We start from the raw sequence: 26285 nt of genomic DNA, 5'->3' as shown, positions 1-26285 counted from the left end.
CAGAAACAGGCCCTCAGCACACAATGTCAGTGCCTAACGTGATGCCTTAAACTGATCCTTCTGCCTCACAGACTCCATATCCATGTGCCCATCCAAAAAAACACTTCAATGCAACTATTGTATCTGCAGCTACCACCACCTACGCAGTTAGCGTAAAAAATAACTTGCCCGACACATCTCATTTAAATTTTCTCCCATGAACAAAACTATGGGGAAAAGATTCTGACTATGCCTCTCAATTTTATAAAATTCTATTAGGTCTCCCCTCAACCTTCGATGTTCCAGAGAAAAGAATCCCAGTTTGTCCATCTCTCCTTACAGCGAATGTCATCTGATTCAGACAGTGTCCTTGTAAACCTCTTCTGCACCTTCTACAAAATCTCCTTCCTGCACTGGGTTGATGGGAACTACAGCACAATACTACAGATGTGACTGAACAAAAGCTATTATAAAACTGCAATACGTCTTCCTGATACTTGTACTCAATGCCCTGACCTATAAAGGCAAGCATACTATATGTCTTTACCACACTATCTACTTGTGTACTTTCAGGAAGTTATGGACTTGGACCATACGATTTTTAAAAGACTTGCCATTAATCTATACTATCCCTTTACATTCAACCTCCCAAAGTACCACCCCTTACATCTGCCTGGATAAAATTCCGTCTGTTATTTCTCCACCCATATCTTTAACTGATCCATAACCCGCTGCATCCTTTGACAGCCTTCCTCATGGTCTGAAACCACAATTTTTGATGTTTGCAAACTTACCAAGCAGCCCATGTACATTTTCATTTAATTAATTTATATACCACCAACACCAGAGGTCCTGGCACTTGATCCCTGCAGAATGCCACTGGTCATAGACCTTCATCTAGAATTACACCTTTCCACCACTGCTATTGAGGGAGTGCAGCGTAGGTTCGCCAGGTTAATTTCCAGGATGGCGGGACTGACGCATGATGAAAGAATGGGTCGACTGGGATTGTATTCGCTGGAATTTAGAAGGATGAGAGGGTATCTTATAGAAACATATACAGTGCCCTCCATAATGTTTGGGACAAAAACCCATCAACTCCACAATTTGAGATTTGTAATAGAAAAAAATCACGTGGTTAAAGTGCGCATTGTCAGATTTTATTAAAGGGTATTTTTATACATTTTGGTTTCACCATGAAGAAATTACAGCTGTGTTTACACATATTCCCGTCCCCCCCCCCCCCCCCCCCCATTTCAGGGAACCACAATGTTTGGGACACATGGTTTCACAGGCGTTTGTAATTGCGCAGGTGTGGTTAAATGCCTCCTTAATGCAGGTACGAGAGCTCTCAGCACCTATTCTTTCCATCACCTTTGGAAACTTTTATTGCTGTTTTATCAACATGAGGACCAAAGTTGTGCCAATGAAAGTCAAACAAGCCATTATGAGACTGAGAAAGAAGAATAAAACTGTTAGAGACATCAGCCAAACCTTAGGCTCACCAAAATCATCTGTTAGGAACATCATTTTTTTTAAAAAAGAGCACTGGTGAGCTAACTAATCGCACAGGGACTGACAGGCCAAGGAAGACCTCCACAGCTGATGACAGAATTCTCTCTATAATAAGGAAAAATCCCCAAACACCTGTCCGACAGATCAGAAACACGCTTCAGGAGTCAGGTGTGGATTTGTCAATGGCCACTTTCCGCAGAAGACTTCATGAACAGAAATACAGAGGCGACACTGCAAGATGCAAACTACTGGTTAGCTGCAAAAATAGGATGGCCAGGTTATAGTTTGCCAAGAAGTACTTAAAAGAGCAACCACAGTTCTGGAAAAAGGTATTGTGGACAAATGAGATGAAGATTAACTTATATCAGAGTGATGGCAAGAGCAAAGTAAGGAGGAGAGAAGGATCTGCACAATATCCAGATTACCACCTCATCTGTGAAACACGACGGTGGGCGTGTTAAGGCCTGGGCATGTATGGCTGAAGGTACTTGTTCAGTTATTTTCATTGATGCTGATGGTAGTAGCATAATGAATTCTGAAGTGTACAGACACATCCTATATGCTAAAGCTCAAACAAATGCCTCAAAACTCATTGGTCGGTGGTTCATTCTACAGCAAGCCAATGATCTCAAACATACTGCTAAAACAAAGGAGTTTATCAAAGCTAAAAAATGGTTAATTCATGAGTGGCTAAACCCAATCTGAACCCAATTGAGCATGCCTTTTATATGCTGAAGAGAAAACTGGGGGACTAGCCCCCAAAACAAGCATGTTAAAGATGGCTGCAATACAGACCTGGCAGAGCATCACCAGAGAAGATACCCAGCAACTGGCGATGCCCATGAATCACAGACTTCAAGCAGTCATTGCATGCAAAGAATATGCAACAAAATACTAAACATGACTACTAGACGGTGCTAGCTCGAGCGGCTGAATGATCTACTCCTGCACCTATTTTCTATGTTTCTATACCCTCTATCTTCTATAGTTTGACTAAACTAAGTCGCTGTAGATCCTGTGCATCAATCACCTTCATTCGTTCTAAAATCTAAAGTGTATAGGCTATGACCTGCCCTGGACAAATCTATGCTGATTGTCCCTAAATACTGATGGGAAATGATTTATCAGTCGTATTAATGGTATCCTGAGCTTGAAAACAAGTGTAATAATACCTCTAAACTCAAAGAGTATGTGCATTCACCTTATCTACTCCCCTCATGGTGTAATATACTTCTATAAGATTAATCATCATCCTCTTGCGCTCCAAGGAATGGAGCCCTAGCCTGTCCAACCTCTCCCTATCGGGGTGGCAGTGCTGCAGCGCTTGAGACCAGGGTTCGATCCTGACTACGGGTGCTGTCTGTCCAGAGTTTGTACGTTCTCCCTGTGACTTGCGGGGGTTTTCTCCGGGAGCTCTGATTTCTTCCCACACTCCAAAGAGGTACAGGTTTGTAGGTTATAGGAAGGAACTGCTAATGCTGGTTTAAACCAAAGATGGACGCTAAATGCTGAAATAACTCAGTGGGACAGGCAGCATCTCTGGAGTGTGCTTAAAGCACACGGCATTGGGGGTTCAGTATTGATGTGGATAGAGAACTGGCTGGCAAACAGGAAGCAAAGAGTAGGAGTAAACGGGTCCTTTTCACAATGGCAGGCAGTGACTAGTGGGGTACCGCAAGGCTCAGTGCTGGGACCCCAGCTATTTACAATATATATTAATGATCTGGATGAGGGAATTGAAGGCAATATCTCCAAGTTTGCGGATGACACTAAGCTGGGGGACAGTGTTAGCTGTGAGGAGGATGCTAGGAGACTGCAAGGTGACTTGGATAGGCTGGGTGAGTGGGCAAATGTTTGGCAGATGCAGTATAATGTGGATAAATGTGAGGTTATCCATTTTGGTGGCAAAAACAGGAAAGCAGACTATTATCTAAATGGTGGCTGACTAGGAAAAGGGGAGATGCAGCGAGACCTGGGTGTCATGGTACACCAGTCATTGAAAGTGGGCATGCAGGTGCAGCAGGCAGTGAAGAAAGCGAATGGAAGAAGGGTTTCGGCCCGAAACATCGCCTATTTCCTTCGCTCCATAGATGCTGCTGCACCCGCTGAGTTTCCCCAGCAATTTTGTGTAAAGCGAATGGTATGTTAGCTTTCATAGCAAAAGGATTTGAGTATAGGAGCAGGGAGGTTCTACTGCAGTTGTACAGGGTCTTGGTGAGACCACACCTGGAGTATTGCGTACAGTTTTGGTCTCCAAATCTGAGGAAGGACATTATTGCCATAGAGGGAGTGCAGAGAAGCTTCACCAGACTGATTCCTGGGATGTCAGGACTGTCTTATGAAGAAAGACTGGATAGACTTGGTTTATACTCTCTAGAATTTAGGAAATTGAGAGGGGATCTTATAGAAACTTACAAAATTCTTAAGGGGTTGGACAGGCTAGATGCAGGAAGATTGCTCCCGATGTTGGGGAAGTCCAGGACAAGGGGTCACAGCTTAAGGATAAGGGGGAAATCCTTTAAAACCGAGATGAGAAGAACTTTTTTCACACAGAGAGTGGTGAATCTCTGGAACTCTCTGCCACAGAGGGTAGTCGAGGCCAGTTCATTGGCTATATTTAAGAGGGAGTTAGATGTGGCCCTTGTGGCTAAGGGGATCAGGGGGTATGGAGAGAAGGCAGGTACGGGATACTGAGTTGGATGATCAGCCATGATCATATTGAATGGCGGTGCAGGCTCGAAGGGCCGAATGGCCTACTCCTGCACCTAATTTCTGTTTCTATAGAAGGAATCTGCCTGTCCCGTTGAGTTACTTCAGCATTTGGTGTCTATCTCAGGTTTGTAGGTTAATTGGCTTCGGTAAAAATTGTAAATTGTCCCGATTGTGTAGGATATTAGTGTACGGGGATCGCTGGTCGATGTAGGCCGACTCCGTGCCTTGTTCCGCACTGTATTTCTAAACTAAAGAATGTACATTCACCTTATCTATAGCCCGCATAGTGTTGTATATACACCTCGATAAGATTACCCTTCGTCCTCTTGAGCTCCAAGAAATAAAGTCCTCGCCTGCCCAACCTCTTGATTGAGTGTTGATCAAGTCGTGGCAAGACTTGCGTTCCTGCGAACGTGGGTATCGGTAACTTAACGTTTAAGCGGCGCCGAGCCTGCGCCCGCTCCCGGTCCCGGTCCGGCCGCTGCTTTTAAAGCAAAGATCTTATAGCGGAGCTCCGCTATAATATCTATGCTTTAGAGGCGACACCCGGAGCGGCGCCGGTCCCGGTCCGGGTCCCGGTCCCGGTTTCAAGGCGACACCCGGAGCCTAGTTTGCCCGGAGCGACGCCGGCGGGCGGTTGTCTGCTGTCACTTTGACAAGACACGTGCTCCTGTTGCTCTTCCTCATTGGTCCCGCGGGAGGGGATTATCAGCGCTGCCAATCAGGCGGCCGGATGCTCCGGGATCGGGGCCTTGCGCCTCGCACCTCCCCGCCCCGCACACACCAGCTCCCCCCACCCCCCCCTCCCGCTCCTCCTCCCGACCCGCCTCCCGACCCGCTCCTCCTCCCGACCCGCCTCCCCCCCTCCTCCTCCTCCTTCTCATCTTCTCCCTCCCGACCCGCTCCTCCTCCCGGCCCCTCCCGACCCGCCTCCTCCTCCTCCCGACCCGCCTCCTCCTCCTCCTCCCGACCCGCCTCCCCCCTCCTCCCGACCCGCCTCCCCCCCTCCTCCTCCTCCTTCTCCTCCTCTTCTTCTCCCTCCCGACCCGCTCCTCCTCCCGACCAAAGAGCTCCTGTAGTATCTTTGCTCCCGACCGCTCCTCCCCCTCCCCCCGCGCACGGGCAGCATGTCCGGCTCCATACTCAGAGCGTCCATCAGAGCCGTGAGTGCCAGGAGGCGGCTGATTCCGACCAGAGCGGCGCTAACTCTGGTGAGTTGGGAAACCGAAGACTAGTTTCAAATCTTCCCCCTTTTCAGCACCTGTCTCTTGGCGCAGGTTGGTCCGGGGCCGGTCCGGTCGTGGACAGCAGATCGGAGTGGCTGGACTTGAGTGGAAGCCTGTTGGCGAGAGGTCAACTGATGGCCGATGCTCGGGTGTGGGGCAGATACGGCGGGGAGACGGACGGAGTTTGAGTGTGTGTGTGTGCTGTGGTGCGCCGGGCGTGGTGTAAACGGGGGCTACTGCTGCTGGTTGCAGATTACTTGCTGTTGGTCTTCGCGGCTAGTTGTTTACAGCGAAAGCGGCTCAGTGAAGAAAGCGAATGGTATGTTAGCTTTCATAGCAAAAGGATTTGAGTATAGGAGCAGGGAGGTTCTACTGCAGTTGTACAGGGTCTTGGTGAGACCACACCTGGAGTATTGCGTACAGTTTTGGTCTCCAAATCTGAGGAAGGACATTATTGCCATAGAGGGAGTGCAGAGAAGGTTCACCAGACTGATTCCTGGGATGTCTGGACTGTCTTATGAAGAAAGACTGGATAGACTTGGTTTATACTCTCTAGAATTTAGGAGATTGAGAGGGGATCTTATAGAAACTTACAAAATTCTTAAGGGGTTGGACAGGCTAGATGCAGGAAGATTGCTCCCGATGTTGGGGAAGTCCAGGACAAGGGGTCACAGCTTAAGGATAAGGGGGAAATCCTTTAAAACCGAGATGAGAAGAACTTTTTTCACACAGAGAGTGGTGAATCTCTGGAACTCTCTGCCACAGAGGGTAGTCGAGGCCAGTTCATTGGCTATATTTAAGAGGGAGTTAGATGTGGCCCTTGTGGCTAAGGGGATCAGAGGGTATGGAGAGAAGGCAGGTACGGGATACTGAGTTGGATGATCAGCCATGATCATATTGAATGGCGGTGCAGGCTCGAAGGGCCGAATGGCCTACTCCTGCACCTAATTTCTATGTTTCTAGTATAGAGGCAGGCCCTTGCCCTTCGGACAAACTTGTCTATGCCGACCAAGATGCCCCATTGTTAGAAATTATCCAACAAAAACTATTACTAAAACGGAGGTAGAAACTGAACGAACTTTATTGTGAGAGAGAGAGTCACACAGAGCCCAAGTGTCTGTGGGAGTCCTCTCTGAGCTAATGCTGAAAACCATCTCTTTTATACATTAATTTAGACAAAAAAGCATCCAGACAAATGGTAATGAACAAGGACACTCAGAATTCAAAGGAAATAACATTTAGCTGTGGAAACTTACACCGGATCAAGATTAGCCGTTCTGCAAGTTCTGTGATAGACTCTTAATCTCTTGACCGAGACCTGTCAATTACTTATGCCCTAGGCAGTTTCGGTAAACAATCTTGTGCAGACACAGATAGAATACACAAGGAAATAGTTACATACATTTTTCCATCACCCATCTAGGCTAGTCCCACCTTCCTGCATTTGGCCCATTTTCCTCTAAACCTTTCTTATCCATGTAACTGTCCAAATGTATTTTAAATGTTATCGTAGCTGCCTCAACCATCTCCTCTGACAGCTTGTTCCATATACGCACCACCCTCTATATGAAAAAGTTGTCCCTCGGGTTCCTTCTTAAATCTTTGCCTTCTCATCAGGCAGCTGTGGCGGGGCCTGAATGCAATCACACACATCCTACAAGGCGAAACCAGGAGGCAGCTCGAATGTCGGCGAAACATCACTCCCTGATGAGCTCAATGCGTTTTACGCACGCTTTGATAGTGAGAACACCGATGTGCCTTCCCGAGCCCCCATTTGCTGTGATGGTATTTCAGTCTCAGTCACAGAGGCCGACGTCAGGAAATCCTTCAGAGGGGTGACTCTCGAAAAGCGCCTGGACCTGATGGTATACCCGGTCGTGTTCTAAAAACCTGAGCGGACCAATTGGCTGGAGTTTTTACGGACATTTTCAACCTCTCACTTCTGAGGTCTGAGGTTCCCATCTGCTTCAAAAGGGCATCAATTATACCAGTGCCCAAGAAGAGTAAGGTGATGTGCCTCAATGACTATCGACCAGCGGCACTAATGCCTGTGGTGATGAAGTGCTTTGAGAGGTTGATCATGGCGCAAATCAACTCCTACCTCGACAAAAACCTGGACCCACTGCAGTTCGTTTACCACCACAACAGATCAATGGTGGATGCGATCTTGCTGGCTCTCCACTCTGCTCTGGACCACTTGGACAACAAAAACTCATATGTCAGGCTGTTATTCATTGATTACAGCTCGGCATTTAATACAATCATCCCCTCCAAGCTGGTTACCAAACTCGCAGAACTGGGTCTCTGCGCATCCCTCTGCAATTGAATCCTCGACTTCCTCATTCACAGACCACAGTCTGTTCGTATTGGTGGAAATGTGTCAGCCTCGATAACAATCAGCACGGGAACACCTCAAGGCTGTGTGCTCAGCCCACTGCTGTACTCACTCTATACTCATGACTGCACAGCTGGTCATAGTGCGAACTCCATCATCATGTTCGCTGACGACACCACTGTTGTGGGAAGTATCACTGATGGGGATGAGTCAGAGTATAGAAGGAGAGATCGAGCGACTGTCCATATGGTGCCAGGAAAATAACCTGGCTCTCAACACCAGCAAAACCAAGAACTGATCGTGGACTTTGGAAGGAGTAGGATGGGGACCCACAGTCCCGTTTATATCAACGATGGTTGAAAGGTTCAAGAGCTTCAAATTCCTGGGCGTGCACATCTCTGAAGATCTTTCCTGGTCCGAGAACACTGATGCAATTTATTAAGAAAGCACATCAGCGCCTCTACTTCCTGAGAAGATTACGGAGAGTCGGTTTGTCAAGGAGGACTCTCTCTAACTTCTACATGTGCACAGTAGAGAGCATGCTGACCGGTTGCATCGTGGCTTGGTTCGGCAACTTGAGCGCCCTGGAGAGGAAAAGACTACAAAAAGTAGTAAACACTGCCCAGTCCATCATTGGCTCTGACGTTCCTTCCATCGTGGGGATCTATCGCAGTCGCTGCTTCAAAAAGGCTGGCAGTATCATCAAGGACCCACACCATCCTGGCCACACACTCATCTCCCTGCTACCTTCAGGTAGAATGTACAGGAGCCTGAAGACTGCAAAGTCAGGAATAGCTACTTCCCCACAGCCATCAGGCTATTAAACTTGGCTCGGCCAAAACTCTGAACATTAATAGCCCGTTATCTGTTATTTGCACTTTATCAATTTATTTATTCATTTGTGTATATATTTATATAATGGTATATGGACACACTGATCTGTTTTGTAGTCAATGCCTACTATGTTCTGTTGTGCTGAAGCAAAGCAAGAATTTCATTGTCCTATCAGGGACACATGACAATAAACTCTCTTGAATCTTGAATCATTTTAAACCTAAGCCCCCTCCTACCCTGTATAGGAGGTTGCACGGCAGTCGAGGTCACAACCCGTGACCCGCACTGTTGCCACGCAACGCCTTCTGGAGTACCCGCGATGGGCCCATCTTCTGTCCCAGCATCAGGACTCCACACTGACTGCACACTCGCGGAGCCCGGGCCGTCTATCCCCTCGGCTGGCGGGGGGGTGGATCGTGGGGAGGTGCCGGTGCAGTCAGTGATTCTGGGTGGGCGGAGGGACCAGACTGTTCCCAACTCTGCTGCAGCTGACAGGGTGGTTGCCAGGTTTTCGTCCCCGTGTGTCCGCGGCCCTGCTCCACCCGGCCCCATGTGTGGGCGCTGCCAACCCACAGCCCGTGACAGTGCGGCCCACAGCGGGAGACAGGTCGGAGGGCGGCTGTGGCCGGACAGCTCTGACCCCAGGGGGATAGGGGCTATCCCAAGGGATAGCAAAGATACTTGAGCATTTGGATCAGAGCGCTCAGTCACCCTTCACAATTATTTACAGCGCATAAATGCACCATTTCGGCGGTTTTTAACAGGTAACAGCGTACGCGTTTCGTGTGTTAACAGTGTATGCGGGAGGCTGCCATGTCCTGCAGAAGGATTGAGCTGCTCCATACGTCAAGCCCTTCGACCCGATGACCTTACGTGCAACCCCCCTATAAAATATTTTGGTTATCCATCCTATCTTACTCTCATGCTTTTATACACCTAATAGCTGCCAAAAAATAAAAACGTAGCCTGCCCAACCTCTCCCTATAGCTCAGGCCCTTGTCCTGGTAAATTCCTCATAAAGCCCTCTAGCCGTTCACAGGCTGTGACGTTTTACACTTCTTGTGCATTTTGTACTCTCCTGGACAATAGATTTTCCGATGACAGTCCTTTTTCCGCATTAGGGTGTAAATTGCAGAGGGATGAAAGTAGTTTTGGATATGTGTTCTTGCCATGAAATGACAGATGGTGGGGTATTATGATGAGTAGTGGGTGCTTGGGAGTGGTGGTGGTAGGGGGGCATGGTGCGAGTATACTTCTGGCAGAGGTGTGGGCAGAGTTTGTCCCATTTTTTTTGGTAAACCAATATCTGCAGTTCTTTAGTTTAAATCAATACCTGTAATACATTTATTGTAGACACAGTCTTAGCTAGCTTTGTTGTGCATGCAAGTGTTCCTAAATTCTTGGAACTACCGATCTGCACTAAGATTCTCTGGAATGTGATTAAGTGAATTTACTGTCCAGATAGTTGCCCAGGTCAAAACGAAGCATACAGAAATGACTACAACACAATCATGTTACTTTAGGCTGTCTCCAAGAATCACATAATGTGATTAATAAAACAGTTTAGAATCTTTAATAATCAGGTATACAGGTTTTCTGCTCCGAACTCCGTATCCCACACTTAAATCTACCACTCCACCCCGTCCATCAAAACCAAAGATACTAGAGGTGTGGGACAAGGTGCTGGAGTAACTCAGCAGGTTAGGAAGCATCTCTGGAGAACATGGATGGGTGATGTTTCAGGTCTGGACCCTTCTTTAGACTGATTGTGGTGGGGTTGGGGGAGAAAGAGGGAAGGGGTAAGACAAAGCTCGGCGAGTGATAGGTGACAAGGTTTTTGATCGGCAGATGGTTAGGCAAAGGCCAGAGATGAAAACACAAAAGGTATGAGACAAGGATAGAGGTATGAATTATGAAGCATACAGAGGAACTTTGTAACAGCATGGGTGGAGGAGGCAGCACCAATGCAGTCGTCGATTTAGCAGAGAAAGAGTTGAAGAATGGTGCCGAGCCTTGGAACATGGAATGTTCAATGTGACCAACAAAAATACTGCCATATCTGGGGCTCATGCAAGTGTAGCAACTCTTCCAACCTTGTCTATTGCATTCAGTGATCCCGATATGGCTACCTTTATTTCAGTGAGACAAAGTGTCGACCAGGCAACCATTTCTCTGAACACTTGTTCTTCCACCAAGGCCTGCTGGAGCTCCTGGTTGCTAATCATTTTGACTCCCCGACCCATTCCCATACCAATCTTTCTGTCCTTTGGCTTCCTCTGTCATTAGAGTGAGGTCACTCTGGGAATTGGAAGAACGGCACCTCATGTTGTGTTTGGTTAGCTAGCAGCTTAATGGTATGAACATCGAATTTTTCAATTTCAAGTAATAATCTGGTCGGCAGACATATTTCTCCTCCTACCTCCCACCAAATCAGTCGCTCAGCTTCTTTCTGCTCAGTATGTTCTTCTCCCATCCCCGTGTCTAATATTTCCCTTTTATCCCCCTTATTTCCCCTCCTCTGTGCCCCTACCACCTATATCCCTCCTTTATATGTCGCTCCTCTTTCCTTATCTGACACTCTTGTCCCTTATTTCACTTCTAGCCTTTGTCACTCACTCTAACTGTCTGCCAGTCAATCCCCTCACCTGCCTGCCAGGCTTTGCCCCATTCTCGCCTCTTATTTACAGATTTTTCTACCATCAGTCTGAAGAATGGTCATGACCCAGAATGTCATCTGTCCACTCTCTCCACAGATGTTGCCTGACCTGCTGAGTTCATCCAGTACCTTGTTTTTTGTAGCAAATCTTAATAGTTAATCTTAATTGGCTACAAAAGCCCACCTGTAGGGAAGCAAGTTTGAAACAGTTATTTGTCTTTGATGGCAAATGAATAACTTGGTAACTTGAATCAGAGAAATTTGCCTTACTGCAAGATGCTGTTAGTAATTTGACTAGTAAGAATGAAATGCACAAAAAATAAGTGATAAAGCAATCAGTGGAGACCAGAACTGTTTCTGCTTGAGACCAAATAATGCAGCAAACAAATAGCCGTGCAAGAAGCTAGGCAAGTATTGGAAAGCCTAGTGTACTCAACTGGAGTTGGAATTTCATTGGTGCCAATTAGTTTGGTGCCAACTCCTATTAGTTTCAAAATCATTGCTTCTACCAATGTCTTGCTGAGATTACTGGACTATTTTTATAGTATAAATGTGTAATTCTGTGGTTGCCTTTTCAGCACATAAGTATAGTGATGGGTTTTCACACCTATATAACATGATGAAAGGAAAGCTCGCCATCTATAAATGATGTTTATATCCTGTTACCTCTTAGTGTTCTTAAAATAAGACAGCAATTACAGATTTGGCACCTCTCATTTGCTAAATAGTTGCATAAAACAAAACTCTGGTTGAACAGATATGAACTTGATCATGAAACTATGAGAAATATCCAGAATGCAAAAAGAACAGGAAAAGTAGATCATTGTTAACTTGAGAGGGTACATAGTAATGGAGCTTTTGAATTGTATGGAGAAGGCATTAAAATTGAAATTACATTCAGTTATTTTTCTCCTTGCCTAGACCCCTATGGCTGTTAATAAAATTAAGCAACTGCTTTGGGAAAAGCCTGAATATGTAAGTAACACAAAGTACGCTATCTCTCTAACAAACAATAAAAGAAAGGTACTGTTTCAAATATGAAAATTGATTGTGGATTCAAGAAATCTTTTCTTCAAATGTGTAATGACACATTGTGTATAGTACAACATATTTTAAAAGTTTTTCTAATATCTTAATTTATTTTGACTGCTTTTAATAATTGAATTTCAAAGAAACATATACATGTTACAAATTACAATTATTTTTATCCACTTGATATTTGGAATAAATATACATTTTAACTCCATGTTTTATGGATAACCAATTGAATATTTAATTGAAAATGGAGTTAAACAAACTTACAACAAATATGTTTTTAGAAATGTTATTTATTTGAAGGGAAAATTGCCTTGGGCTGAATTGTTATTAGCCCATGTACAGTAACATACTGGGATCTAATTGATTGAAATGATACGATGATGAAGCATGTTGTTTACATTTTTTATAGAACATAAAATATAGAAAATAAAAATTAAAAAATGATTATTTTCTGTGACAGATTGGGATGACAATTGGAGTCCGAACTAGAGGGTGCAATGGTCTGTCTTATACCTTGGAATACACAAAGGAGAAAAGAGATTCAGATGAGGAAGTAATCCAGGATGGCAAGTAATCTTATTTTTACTTTTTCCCCATCCACACTAATCAACCAAAAGTCACAGCTACTGAAATGACAGCTACAATTTAGCTGGAACCTAGTCCACTGATAATTGCGCAGCAGAAATACTGTACTGTACCATGAATGGTTTATTCAGTGCAGTATAACTGAGTAGAATGGGAATTGGCTAGATTTTAAACCCTGATGAAAAAATAATTATTACTGAATTTGAGTATAAATTAGGCGAGGAGAGAATTACATTTCAGCCACATGTAGGATAAATACAATAGCTGTGTAATAAAAGAAAGAAAATGTAGTAATAACGGAAACTTATGGAGAGAGAAATAAAGTTAATGATTCGAGCCAATGATCTATTAGCTGAATTGTAAACAAATTGGAGAAAATAAGTCGTAAGCTCCAAAATATTTTCTGAATTTCCCTGAGGGGATCACTAAAGTATTTATTATTATTATTATTAAAATAAGAGAACGAGGGAAAGTACCAAAAGGATGTCTATGATAGGATAAAAACAGAAAACGTATTGGTACAACATAGCAAGGTTGCACAGAGCTGTAGGCTAAATGCAGGTAAACAGATCTAGCTCAGGAAGAAATCTTGGTCAGCATGGACAAATTGGATCGAAAGGCCTGTTTCTGTACTGTATGACTCCAAAGACATTAAATGACAAAACTGGTGATAAAATATGTTTGGGGTGGAGGTTTCAATTCCTCCTAGTTCAACTTGATATTGAGCTAGGTCGTGGAAGCAAATTCCACCTGCCATCCTGCACTGTTCGAGCCCACAACGTCTATTCGTTGGCATCATTAGTGAGTTTGATGTGGATTATTCTGTACCGTTCTTCGATCATCTACACCTGTGTGACATAATTTCGCCAGGGTGTTCTTTTATGGCATGATGAAATAAATTCCTTAGTAACACAGGCGATTGACAGGGAAACCCTTGGCGACTTTCCTCAATAGCCCTGTTTTTGGGATGGAGAATGACTTTGTACCAATTTCCTATCTCAAAAGAGAACATAACTGAGGAGTAATACCCAGGACTCCATGTCAATCAATTCATGGGAAGAAGCAAAAAATTAAATTTAGGACAAACTTGGGTGTGTGGGGTCACCTGATGGTCAGACCACTTATGGTCGAACCCTCGTCAGTGGTTACAAGGACTATCACATGAGGTCATGGGTTAAGGGGAGTGTCCTGCTACATAAGCAGATCTCACCTTGAGATCAGGAATCGACAGGTAGCTGAGCTCGAGACAACATCCGCGCTCAGCAGCAGCAGCAGCAGCAATGACAATATGTTAAAGGACCAAACTTGCATGTACACCAACCATGTAATGTCTGAATAAAGCAACTGTTTGTTCACCATGTTTGGTGCCACTACAGGTGTTCATTAAAGGACACAAAATGCCAAAGTAACTCGGCATATTAAGCACACCTCTGTACAACATAGAGGTGACGTTTTGGGTTTAGACCTTTCTTCAGACTGATTGTAAGGGGGGGGAGGCAGAAGAACACTGGAAAGGCCTTTTCCACCCCTTCCCGCTGCCTCCCCCAACAATCAGTCCGAATGAGAGCAGATGGAGCTAATGGTAGCAAGTCTAATCTGTGATGGACGTCTACAACTCTCTGCAATTTCTTGTGGTCTTGGGCAAAGCTGTTCCCAAATCAAACTGTGATACCACCCAACAGTATGCTTTGTAGCTGCTCCGTCTTGCTGACATTGAGGGAGGGGTTATTGCCCTGACACTAAGCCACCAAGTTCTTTGTCTCATTCCTGTACTTCTGACTCGTCTCATCTTAGAAATTGTATATCAGTGTCACTCATGTTATGAGTCATGCTTTTGTAGTTACGCCCAATAGCTTTACAGTAATCCTCCCTGCCTGGTTCCCGCATTATTAGAAAAACGTGCTAGCATGAAGTTACCTGTGCTATGTCGTTAATAAAGTCTTTGGACCTTTATCATGGTGTTAGGCTTCAGTTATTTGGACAGCCGCAACACAACAGAAGTGGATTCTGCAAACTTGTAGATGGAGTTAGAGCCAAATTCCGGCTGTCATGAGTATAGTAGGGGACTGAGAATGCATCCTTGCGGGGCACATAGAAACATAGAACATAGAAATTAGGTGCAGGAGTAGGCCATTCGGCCCTTCGAGCCTGCACCGCCATTCAATATGATCATGGCTGATCATCCAACTCAGTATCCCGTACCTGCCTTCTCTCCATACCCTCTGATCCCCTTAGCCACAAGGGCCACATCTAACTCCCTCTTAAATATAGCCAATGAACTGGCCTCGACTACCCTCTGTGGCAGAGAGTTCCAGAGATTCACCACCCTCTGTGTGAAAAAAGTTCTTCTCATCTCGGTTTTAAAGGATTTCCCCCTTATCCTTAAGCTGTGACCCCTTGTCCTGGACTTCCCCAACATCGGGAGCAATCTTCCTGCATCTAGCCTGTCCAACCCCTTAAGAATTTTGTAAGTTTCTATAAGATCCCCTCTCAATCTCCTAAATTCTAGAGAGTATAAACCAAGTCTATCCAGTCTTTCTTCATAAGACAGTCCTGACATCCCAGGAATCAGTCTGGTGAACCTTCTCTGCACTCCCTCTATGGCAATAATGTCCTTCCTCAGATTTGGAGACCAAAACTGTACGCAATACTCCAGGTGTGGTCTCACCAAGACCCTGTACAACTGCAGTAGAACCTCCCTGCTCCTATAGTCAAATCCTTTTGCTATGAAAGCTAACATACCATTCGCTTTCTTCACTGCCTGCTGCACCTGCATGCCTACTTTCAATGACTGGTGTACCATGACACCCAGGTCTCGCTGCATCTCCCCTTTTCCTAGTCGGCCACCATTTAGATAATAGTCTGCTTTCCTGTTTTTGCCACCAAAATGGATAACCTCACATTTATCCACATTATACTGCATCAGCCAAACATTTGCCTACTCACCCAGCCTATCCAAGTCACCTTGCAGTCTCCTAGCATCCTCCTCACAGCTAACCCTGCCCCCCAGTTTAGTGTCATCCGCAAACTTGGAGATATAGCCTTCAATTCCCTCATCCAGATCATTAATATATCTTGTAAATAGCTGGGGTCCCAGCACTGAGCCTTGCGGTACCCCATTAGTCACTGCCTGCCATTGTGAAAAGGACACGTTTACTCCTACTCTTTGCTTCCTGTTTGCCAGCCAGTTCTCTTTCCACATCAATACTGAACCCCCAATGCCGTGTGCTTTAAGTTTGTATACTAATCTCTTATGTGGGACCTTGTCTAAAGCCTTCTGGAAGTCCAGATACACCACATCCACTGGTTCTCCCCTATCCACGCTACTAGTTACATCCTCGAAGAATTCTATAAGATTCGTCAGACATGATTTACCTTTTGTAAATCCATGCTGACTTTGTCCAATGATTTCACCACTTTCCAAATGTGCTGCTATCCCATCTTTAATAACTGACTAGCAGTTTCCCCACTACCGATGTTAGACTAACTGGTCTGTAATTCCCCGTTTTCTCTCTCCCTCCCTTCTTAAAAAGTGGGGTTACGTTTGCTACCCGCCAATCCTCAGGAACTACTCCAGAATCTAAAGAGTTTTGAAAGATTATTACTAATGCATCCACTATTTCTGGAGCTACTTCCTTAAGTACTCTGGGATGCAGCCTATCTGGCCCTGGGGATTTATCGGCCTTTAATCCATTCAATTTACACAACACCACTTCCCGGCTAACCTGGATTTCACTCAATTCCTCCAACTCCTTTGACCCGCGGTCCCCTGCTATTTCCGGCAGATTATTTATGTCTTCCTTAGTGAAGACGGAACCAAAGTAGTTATTCAATTGGTCCGCCATATCCTTGTTCCCCATGATCAACTCACCTGTTTCTGACTGCAAGGGACCTACATTTGTTTTAACTAATCTCTTTCTTTTCACATATCTATAAAAACTTTTGCAGTCAGTTTTTATGTTCCCTGCCAGTTTTCTTTCTTAATCTATTTTTCCTTTCCTAATTAAGCCCTTTTCCTCCTCTGCTGGGCTCTGAATTTCTCCCAGTCCTCCGGTATGCTGCTTTTCTGGCTAATTTGTACGCATCATCCTTCGCTTTGATACTATCCCTGATTTCCCTTGTTATCCACGGATGCACTACCTTCCCTGATTTATTCTTTTGCCAAACTGGGATGAACAATTTTTGTAGTTCATCCATGCAGTCTTTAAATGTCTTCCATTGCATATCCACCGTCAACCCTTTTAGAATTAATTGCCAGTCAATCTTGGCCAATTCACGTCTCATACCCTCAAAGTTACCTTTCTTTAAGTTCAGAACCATTGTTTCTGAATTAACAATGTCACTCTCCATCCCAATGAAGAACTCAACCATATTATGGTCACTCTTGCCCAAGGGGGCACGTACAACAAGACTGCTAACTAACCCTTCCTCATTACTCAATACCCAGTCTAAAATAGCCTGCTCTCTCGTTGGTTCCTCTACATGTTGATTTAGATAACTATCCCGCATACATTCCAAGAAATCCTCTTCCTCAGCACCCCTGCCAATTTGATTCACCCAATCTATATGTAGATTGAAGTCACCCATTATAACGGTTTTGCCTTTGTCGCACGCATTTCTAATTTCCTGTTTGATACCATCTCCAACTTCACTACTACTGTTAGGTGGCCTGTACACAACACCCACCAGCGTTTTCTGCCGCTTAGTGTTTCGCAGCTCTACCCATACCGATTCCACATCCTCCAAACTAATGTCCTTCCTTTCCATTGCGTTAATCTCCTCTCTAATCAGCAACGCTACCCCACCTCCTTTTCCTTTCTCTCTATCCCTCCTGAATATTGAATATCCCTGGATGTTCAGCTCCCAGCCTTGGTCACCCTGGAGCCATGTCTCCGTGATCCCAACTATATCATAGTCATTAATAGCTATCTGCACATTCAACTCATCCACCTTATTACGAATGCTCCTTGCATTGAGACACAAAGCCTTCAGGCTTGTTTTTACAACACTCTTACCCCTTATACAATTATGTTGAAAAGTGGCCCTTTCTGATTTTTGCCCTGGTTTTGTCTGCCTGCCACTTTTACTTTTCACCTTGCTACCTATTGCTTCTACCCTCATTTTACACCCCTCTGTCTCTACGCTCACACATTTAAGAAACCCTTTCCCTTTAACTCCATCCTCCACTATCCCATTCGACACCCCACCCCCCTTATTCAGTTTAAAACCACCCGTGTAGCAGTGGCAAACCTGCCTGCCAGAATGCTGGTCCCACACCTGTTAAGATGCAATCCGTCCCTTTTGTACAGTTCCCCCTTACCCCAAAACAGATCCCAGTGATCTAAGAATCTAAATCCCTGCCCCGTGCACCAGTTCCTCAGCTACTCGTTGAGGTCCCGTATCTCCCTGTTCCTGCTCTCGCCAGCACGAGAAACTGGAAGCAAACCGGAGATAACAACCCTGGAGGTCCTGCTTTTCAGCATTTTTCCGAGCTCTCTAAAGTCACGCTGCAGAATATTCATCCCCTTCTTTCCGACATCGTTTGTGCCGACATGCACTACCACTTCCGGATGTTCACCTTCGCCCTTGAGGATTTTCTGCACTCTGTCCGTGACATCCTGGATCCTGGCACCAGGAAGGCAGCACACCATCCTCGCATCCCGTCTGTTGCCGCAGAAACCCCTGTCCGTACCTCTCACAATGGAGTCTCCCACTACAATGGCGTTGCCTGCCTTAGGCCTTTTTGGTTTGGGCTCAACAGCCCTATTCGCATCACAAGCCAGTCCGTCGCCCAGTGTAAACACCTCTTCTGTCCCGACAGCTTCTAAGTGGGTGAACCTGTTCACAAGAGGTACAACACCCGGGGACGTTGGCATTCCATGCTTCCCTCCCGTTCTCACTGTCTCCCACCTTCTCTCTTCCAGTACCTTAGGTGTAACAATCGTACTGTAGGACTTGTCGAGGAACGACTCCGTTTCTCGGACGAACCGGAGGTCATCCACTTGCTTCTCCAGTTCCCCAACACGGCCCTTCAGGAGCTCTACCTGGATGCACTTCTCGCATTTGTAGCAGCCAGAGGCACTAGCGTTGTCCTTGACCTCCCACATACTGCAAGCATCGCACTGAGTCAGCTTGCCTGACATCTCCTTCTTTCGTCTCCGAAGACTCTCGAGCCAAAGACTCGCACTTCCCTCACCGGGCCGCTCACTCACTGCCGCTCGCTAAGAGCAGTCTTGCTTAAATTGACTGATAATTTGCCTGATTTACCAATTTACAAACCAAATTCCTCAGTTTTCAACTGTTTTCCCAGCCCTGACTCACTTCTCTCCTCCCACTTGGGCTAGAGCCAATCAGTCGTATCTCTTGCAAACCTCCTGCTGCTGTTGCTCCCAAATCTACAGCAGCACCGATGTTGAGAATGACTGGGGGAGAGGTGTTGTCACCTATCCTCACTGGTTGTGGTCTGTGGGTCAGAAAGTCGAAGATCCAGTGGCAGGGGGGAGAGCTAATTCCTAGGTGCAGGAGTTTGGAATGAGTTGAAGGTAACTGTTTATAGTTGATAAATAGGAGTTTAGCATCGGAGTCCTTGTTGTCTAGGTGTTCCTGAGATGAGTGTAGGGCCAAGGGATATGACATCTACTATGGAGTGTTTTGATGGTAAGCAAACTGCCCTGGGTCAATACTGGCTGGGAGGCTGGAGTTAATGTGCACCATCACCAGTTTCTTGAAACACTTCATGGTGGTGCATGTCAGAGCCACAGGACAATGGCCATTAAGGCGTGCTGTCTAACTTTTCTTTGGCATTGGGATGATAGTGGCCTTTTTGAAGCAGGTGGGATCTCTGAATGGAAGAGTGAGGGGTTAAAGATGTCTGCGAATACCTCTGCCAGCTGATCGGCACGGGTCTTGAGGATGCAGACAGGGACTCCATCCGGATCGTCTGTTCAATGCATTGAGTTCATCATGGACTCATTGTTGCCAGCGATACAGCCCACCTTTCCTTTGTAGCCTGTTATAGTGTGCAAGCCTTGCCACAATCTCCGGGTATCAGTGTCATTGTGTCCGGCATGCTACTCTAATCCAGACGCCATCCAACTGGATACCATGTGAGCACTGACGATTTATTTCGGCAGCTGCTGACTAAGAATTAGACAATCCGACTCATAATCAGGAACCTGCAAGGATGTTGAAAACAGTTTTCTGTGGAGTGGAGTGGAATGGAGAATTAAAGTGGCAGGTGACTGGAAGGTGTTCATCACCCCTGTGGCCTGAACAGAAAAGATTTCTAAACAGACCTGCAGTACAGAGGTGACCATAGTAGGCAGTGAATGAAAGTGTAGAAACGAGGAACTGCAGATGCTTGTTTACAAATAAGACACAAAGTGCTAGAGTAATTCCGCGGGTCGGGCAGCATTACTGGAGTAACATGGGTAAGTGACGATTCAGGTCGGGAGTCATAGAGTGATACAGTGTGGAAACAGGCCCTTCGGCCCAACTTGCCCATACCGGCCAACATATCCCAGCTGCAACTAGTCCCATATCCCTCCAAACCTGTCCAACGACTCTTCAGAATGAATCAGTCTGAAGAAGGGTTGTGACCCGAATTGTCACATATCCATGTTACTCTAAAGATGCTGCCTGACCCACAGAGGTACTCCAGCATTTCTGTCCAACTTTGAGTGAAAAAGCATGTTTAAGGCATTTAACTGTTTAGACACTCCCCGACTTGCATAATAAGTGAGATACGTGAACTCGCATGGGTAAACAATTCACAGTAGGTTATCCTGTTTCTAAAATGACTTGCGTTATTGTACGGGAGGATGGTGAGGGCTTTCCGCCAGTTTCATAGATATAATAGCGTCACCTGGGCTTGCTCCTCTTCCAGTTGTGGTGACTGGCGATGTGGCACTAGGAAGGCGAGAGAGACAGTGGAGAGCAACATCTGGTCGAATCGCCAACATCTTCCACAATGTCCTCCAGTGAGCCCTTCTTCATCATCTGTCACATCGTCTGCTTGACACGGTTGTGGTTGTGGCTCACCTTGTAGCCCCTGGCCGGCAGTGCTTTCTTCAGGCTGCTACCCCCGACAGGAAGAAGCGGCAGCTGGTGAGAGGGGAGGGAGAGAACCCTACAATGATTGAGCATGTCCTGCCAGTGGCGGCGGCCTGAAAAAAGCGCTGTCTACCAGGGGCGACAACTAGAGGCACAACAGCTGCATCAACCGACTGCTACGCGGGACAGCTGGTGAAGAAGCACCCGCTGTTGCAAACCAGCAGCATCTGTGCCTAGTTTTAAGGTGAAACGACACAGTGCTGGAGTAACTCAGCAGGCTATCAATTTTATCAATTGTGGCTTCTGCCTTCACATTTTATTGAAATAAAGTTTTGCTCAGTTAGTATTGTATGTCACATTAGCAGGACAAATTAAGGCAGGGAGCATGTGGCAGTGGAGTATGGCTGGGAACGGTAAATGTGCAATTAGAAACCAAGAACAGCATATGCTGGTTAGTACACAAAAGGAAACAATGAGAGAATAACTCTGCAGGTCAGGCAGCATCCCTGAAGAACATGGTTAGGTGATGTGTTTAAGAAGGAACTGCAGATGCTGGAAAATCGAAGGTAGACAAAAATGCTGGAGAAACTCAGCGGGTGCAGCAACATCTATGGAGCGAATGAAATAGGCAACGTTTCGGGCCGAAACCCTTCTTCAGACTGATGGAGGGTGGGGTGAGGGGCGGGGAGAAGAAAGGAAAAAGGAAGAGGAGGAGCCTGAGAGCTGAGGGAAAGCTGAGAAGGGGAGGAGACAGCAAGGGCTACCGGAAATGAGAGAATTCAATGTTTATGCCACTAGGGTGCAGACTGCCCAAGCGGAATATGAGATGCTGTTCCTCCAATTTCCGGTGGTGCTCACTCTGGCCATGGAGGAGGCCCAGGACAGAGAGGTCGGATTCGGAATGGGAGGGGGAGTTGAAGTGCTGAGCCACCGGGAGGTCAGGTTGGTTAATGAGGACCGAGCGGAGGTGTTCGGCGAAACGATCGCCAAGCCTACTCTTGGTCTCACCGATGTAGATCAGCTGACATCTAGAGCAGCGGATGCAATAGATGAGGTTGGAGGAGATGCAGGTGAACCTCTGTTGCACCTGGAACGACTGCTTACGTCCTTGAATGGAGTCGAGGGGGGAGGTAAAGCGACAAGTGTAGCATCTCTTGCGGTTGCAAGGGAAGTGCCCGGGGAGGGGGTGGTGCGGGAGGGAAGGGAAGAATTGACAAGGGAGTTACGGAGGGAGCGGTCTTTGCGGAAAGCAGACGGGGGGGGGGGGGGGGGGGGGGAGATGGGAAGATGTGGTGAGTGGTGGGGTCACGTTGGAGGTGGCTGAAATGACGGAGGACTATTTGTTGTATGTGACAGCTAGTGGGGTGAAAGGTGAGGACTAGGGGGACTCTGCCCTTGTTACGAGTGGGGGGATGGGGAGAGAGAGGACTGTTACAGGGTATGGAAGAGACCCTGGTGCGAGCCTCATCTATAGTAGGGGAGGGGAACCCCCGTTCCCTGAAGAATGAGGAAATTTCCGATGCCCTGGTGTGGAACACCTCATCCTGGGAGCAGATGCGGCGTAGACGGAGGAATTGGGAGTACGGGATGGAGTCCTTACAGGAAGCAGGGTGGGACGAAGAGTAGTCTAGATAGCCATGGGAGTCAGTGGCTTTATAGTGGATGTCAGTTAGAAGTCTATCACCTGCGATGCAGATAGTGAGGTTAAGAAATGGTAGGGAAATGTCGGAAATGGTCCAGGTGTATTTGAGTGCCGGATGGAAGTTAGTGGTGAAGCGGATTAAGTCAGTCAGTTGTGTGTGGGTGCAGGACGTAGCACCAAAGCAATCGTCGATGTAGCGGAGGTAGAAGTCGGGGATGGGGCCTTGGTACGCCTCGAACAAGGATTGTTCTACGTACCCGACAAAGAGGCAGGGTCAAGACTCTTAAGTGTGCAATTAGAAACTGGTTGGATATTTAGATGATGCCACTAGGGGGCAGCATATGGATGACAAATAGGATTTAGTCAAAAATTAAATCTTGGAATGGGGAAATTACAAAATTAACTGAACAGTGTTCAAAAGGAGGACTGAATGCATAATTGAATTTTTCCTATGATAGTTCATGAGTCATAGGAGTAGAATTAGGCTATTCGTTCATGAATGATTTAGCTTTCCCCTCAATTCCATTTTCCTGCCTTATCTCTAAACTTTGACACCCTTACGAATCAAGAACCTGTCAGTCTCCACTTTAAAAATACCTAATGACTTGACCTCCACAGGTGTTTGTGGTAGTGTATTCCACAGATTCACCACCCTCTGTCTAAAGAAATTCCTCCTCGTCTCCTTCAAAAGATACGTCGAAGCTGTCCTGTGTGTCCTCTGGGACCACTCCTGACTGATTCTTGAAAGATCACTACTAATGCCTCTACTAGAGATTGTTGAGTTTTTGGTTGGCTCGCAAGCTACCTGTATCAGAACCCCTGTAGTACATCTGGTGGAGGTGACATCAACATTTAGACCTTTCAGCTTCCTAAGCACCTTCTCCTTAGTAATAGCAACTCTAACTTTTGCCCTGACTCTTTTAAATTTCTGGCAAGTTACTGGGGTGTTCCATAATGAAGACTGATGCAAAAAACCTCTTCAGCCATTTCTTTATTCCACCATTACTACTACACTAGCATCATTTTCCAGTGGTCTAATATCCACTCTTGCCTCTCTTTTAACTCTTTATATATTTGAAAAAACTTTTGAACTTTCTTTTATAATATAACCATATAACCATATAATAACCATATAACAATTACAGCACGGAAACAGGCCATCTCGACCCCTCTAGTCCGTGCCGAACACATAATCTCCCCTAGTCCCATATACCTGCGCTCAGACCATAACCCTCCATTCCTTTCCCATCCATATAACTATCCAATTTATTTTTAAATGATAAAAACGAACCTGCCTCCACCACCTTCACTGGAAGCTCATTCCACACAGCTACCACTCTCTGAGTAAAGAAGTTCCCCCTCATGTTACCCCTAAACTTCAGTCCCTTAATTCTCAAGTCATGTCCCCTTGTTTGAATCTTCCCTACTCTCAGTGGGAAAAGCTTTTCCACGTCAACTCTGTCTATCCCTCTCATCATTTTAAAAACCTCTATCAAGTCCCCCCTTAACCTTCTGCGCTCCAAAGAATAAAGCCCTAACTTGTTCAACCTTTCTCTGTAACTTAGTTGCTGAAACCCAGGCAACATTCTAGTAAATCTCCTCTGTACTCTCTCTATTTTGTTGACATCCTTCCTATAATTAGGCGACCAAAATTGTACACCATACTCCAGAATTGGCCTCACCAATGCCTTGTACAATTTTAACATTACATCCCAACTTCTATACTCATACAATTTTAACATTACATCCTAACTTCTATACTCATAGGCTAGCTTACCTTCATATTTCTCCCCTAGTTGCCTTTTTAGTTATCTTCCGTTGGTTTTAAAAGCTTCCCAATCCTTTTGCTTCCCACTAATCTTTGCAATATTATATGCTTTCTCTTTCAGTTTAATGCTGCCTTTGACTTTGATAGACATAATAATGCTGTTAATTTTCTCTTTCAGGTGTTCGAATATTCATTCAAAAGAAAGCACAGTTGACACTTCTTGGAACAGAAATGGACTACGCTGAAAATAAACTTGCAAGTGAATTTGTCTTTCACAATCCCAACATCAAAGGAACGTGTGGCTGTGGAGAAAGTTTTCATGTTTAACGAAAGCCAACAATGTATTGTGAACACTATTGTGGGCATTGTGTGGTGAAGCACTAATATTCCTTTTTAGACCATTGAGTGTAGCTGAATTTTTATTTTGATTTCCAAGAAGAAACCAAAATCTCATCCCTATTGGTATTTAGCTACTAACAATGGATCTTTCTCCTGACGGGGAATTTTGCACGAGGTTGTGGTGTTAAATCTAGTTTCTTTTTTCCTGTTCAATTGTCAAACAGTGGATAATGCTAAGGTTATGAATTGTAAACTGGTGCATTGAATGAATGAATGTGACTGGATAGGATAAATACAACCATTTTGCATCTGGAAAGTATTCTTGCATTTAATAATTTCAAATACACACTTTGTCAAAGTCAGATCTTTGGAACCAGAATTAGTTTATTATTTGAGCTATATTGACGTTGGATTCAAAATTATTTGCCAACTGGCACCACCTTGCCATTTCATTTTCAAGCTCCACAAATCAGTCTTCTTTAAAGGGAGCTTTATTTGGCAATAAAGCCTAAAGATTTTTTGAAGATGTTGCTATAAAAGTCTCGAGATTGTTACGGGGAATTAGGAGTTTTCTCTCCACTACCAACAACCAAAAATGCAATGAAGTTAAAACTGACACTGGAATCCAAATGTCGTATCAATGTACTAACTTGCCAGCACAACAAGCTACATCACTACCAAATTGCTCCAGGAAGGTGTCAGAATTGTTCAGAACCTCTGTTTCCAGATTATTTTTTATCAGGTAAAAATGCACTTCATGTAGTTGATGCAATAAATCTAGCTGTTTGATTATTTATACCTCATGACCAAGAAGGTCCATAAATTCTGTTCTACTAGAGACCTTAAATCTCTCCAATATATATCAAGAATCTTGATGCACAGCTTTTAACTATTGTTTCGCTCCAGTGTAGCTGTTGCTAATTTAATTATATAGATGTACTTTCACTAATTACATGTATAAGGTGTATTTTAAATACTTGGATATTGAATCACTTTGTACCTTTATACGCACAATATAATTTACAGACTCTGTAAAATGTTGATTCAGATTTCCTTTTATTACTTTAGTTCCCAATTTGGATTTTTAATTTAAGTCTTCTATTAAAAGCATTGTGTGCAGTATCTCATTTAATAAAGTGTAATCTGCGTCTCATCTGTCCACCAGACATTCTTCCAGAACTGTGGTTGCTCTTTTAAGTACTCCTTGGCAAACTGTAACCTGGCCATCCTATTTTTGTGGCTAACCAGTGGTTTACATCTTGCAGTGTAGCCTCTGTATTTCTGTTCATGAAGTCTTCTGCAGACAGTGGTCATTGACAAATCCAGGGACCATTGACTCCACAGTCAAAAAGGCACAGAGGATGTACTTCCTGTGGCAGCTGAGGAAGCACAATCTGCCACAGGCAATGATGGTCCAATTCTATACGGCCATCGTAGAGTCTGTCCTCACCTTCTCCATCATGGTCTGGTTTGGCTCAGCCACCAAGCACGGCATCCGGAGGCTGCAGTGAAGCTGAGAAGGTTAGTGGCTGCAACCTTCCCTCCATTGACGAACTGTACACTGCAAGGGCCAGAAAGTGAGTGGGTAAGATCATCTTTGACCC

General features: G+C 45.2%; 1 protein-coding gene across 1 annotated transcript; it reads left to right on the top strand.

Moving 5' to 3' along the window:
* The first annotated feature begins 5098 nt into the window (after positions 1-5098).
* On the top strand, positions 5099-25813 carry isca1 (iron-sulfur cluster assembly 1). Its single transcript, XM_033017679.1, has 5 exons — positions 5099-5139; positions 5316-5417; positions 12179-12232; positions 12756-12861; positions 24521-25813. The coding sequence occupies exons 2-5, from the start codon at positions 5334-5336 to the stop codon at positions 24667-24669; spliced, it is 393 nt and encodes a 130-aa protein (XP_032873570.1). The 5' UTR covers positions 5099-5139; positions 5316-5333; the 3' UTR covers positions 24670-25813.
* Positions 25814-26285: the final 472 nt, after the last annotated feature.

Source organism: Amblyraja radiata, chromosome 3 (genome assembly GCF_010909765.2).
Source record: "Amblyraja radiata isolate CabotCenter1 chromosome 3, sAmbRad1.1.pri, whole genome shotgun sequence".
NCBI classification, from domain to species: Eukaryota; Metazoa; Chordata; class Chondrichthyes; order Rajiformes; family Rajidae; genus Amblyraja; species Amblyraja radiata.
Note: the sequence above shows the minus strand (reverse complement) of the source record. Positions and strands in the feature narration are given on the sequence as shown.

Bases quoted from the DNA above. Each gene is read 5' to 3' on its own strand.
- isca1 (XM_033017679.1), top strand. From the start codon at position 5,334: ATGTCCGGCTCCATACTCAGAGCGTCCATCAGAGCCGTGAGTGCCAGG. The intron at 5,418-12,178 runs GTGAGTTGGGAA...CTCCTTGCCTAG, and splicing joins CCAGAGCGGCGCTAACTCTG to ACCCCTATGGCTGTTAATAA. The intron at 12,862-24,520 runs GCAAGTAATCTT...TTTCTCTTTCAG, and splicing joins TGAGGAAGTAATCCAGGATG to GTGTTCGAATATTCATTCAA.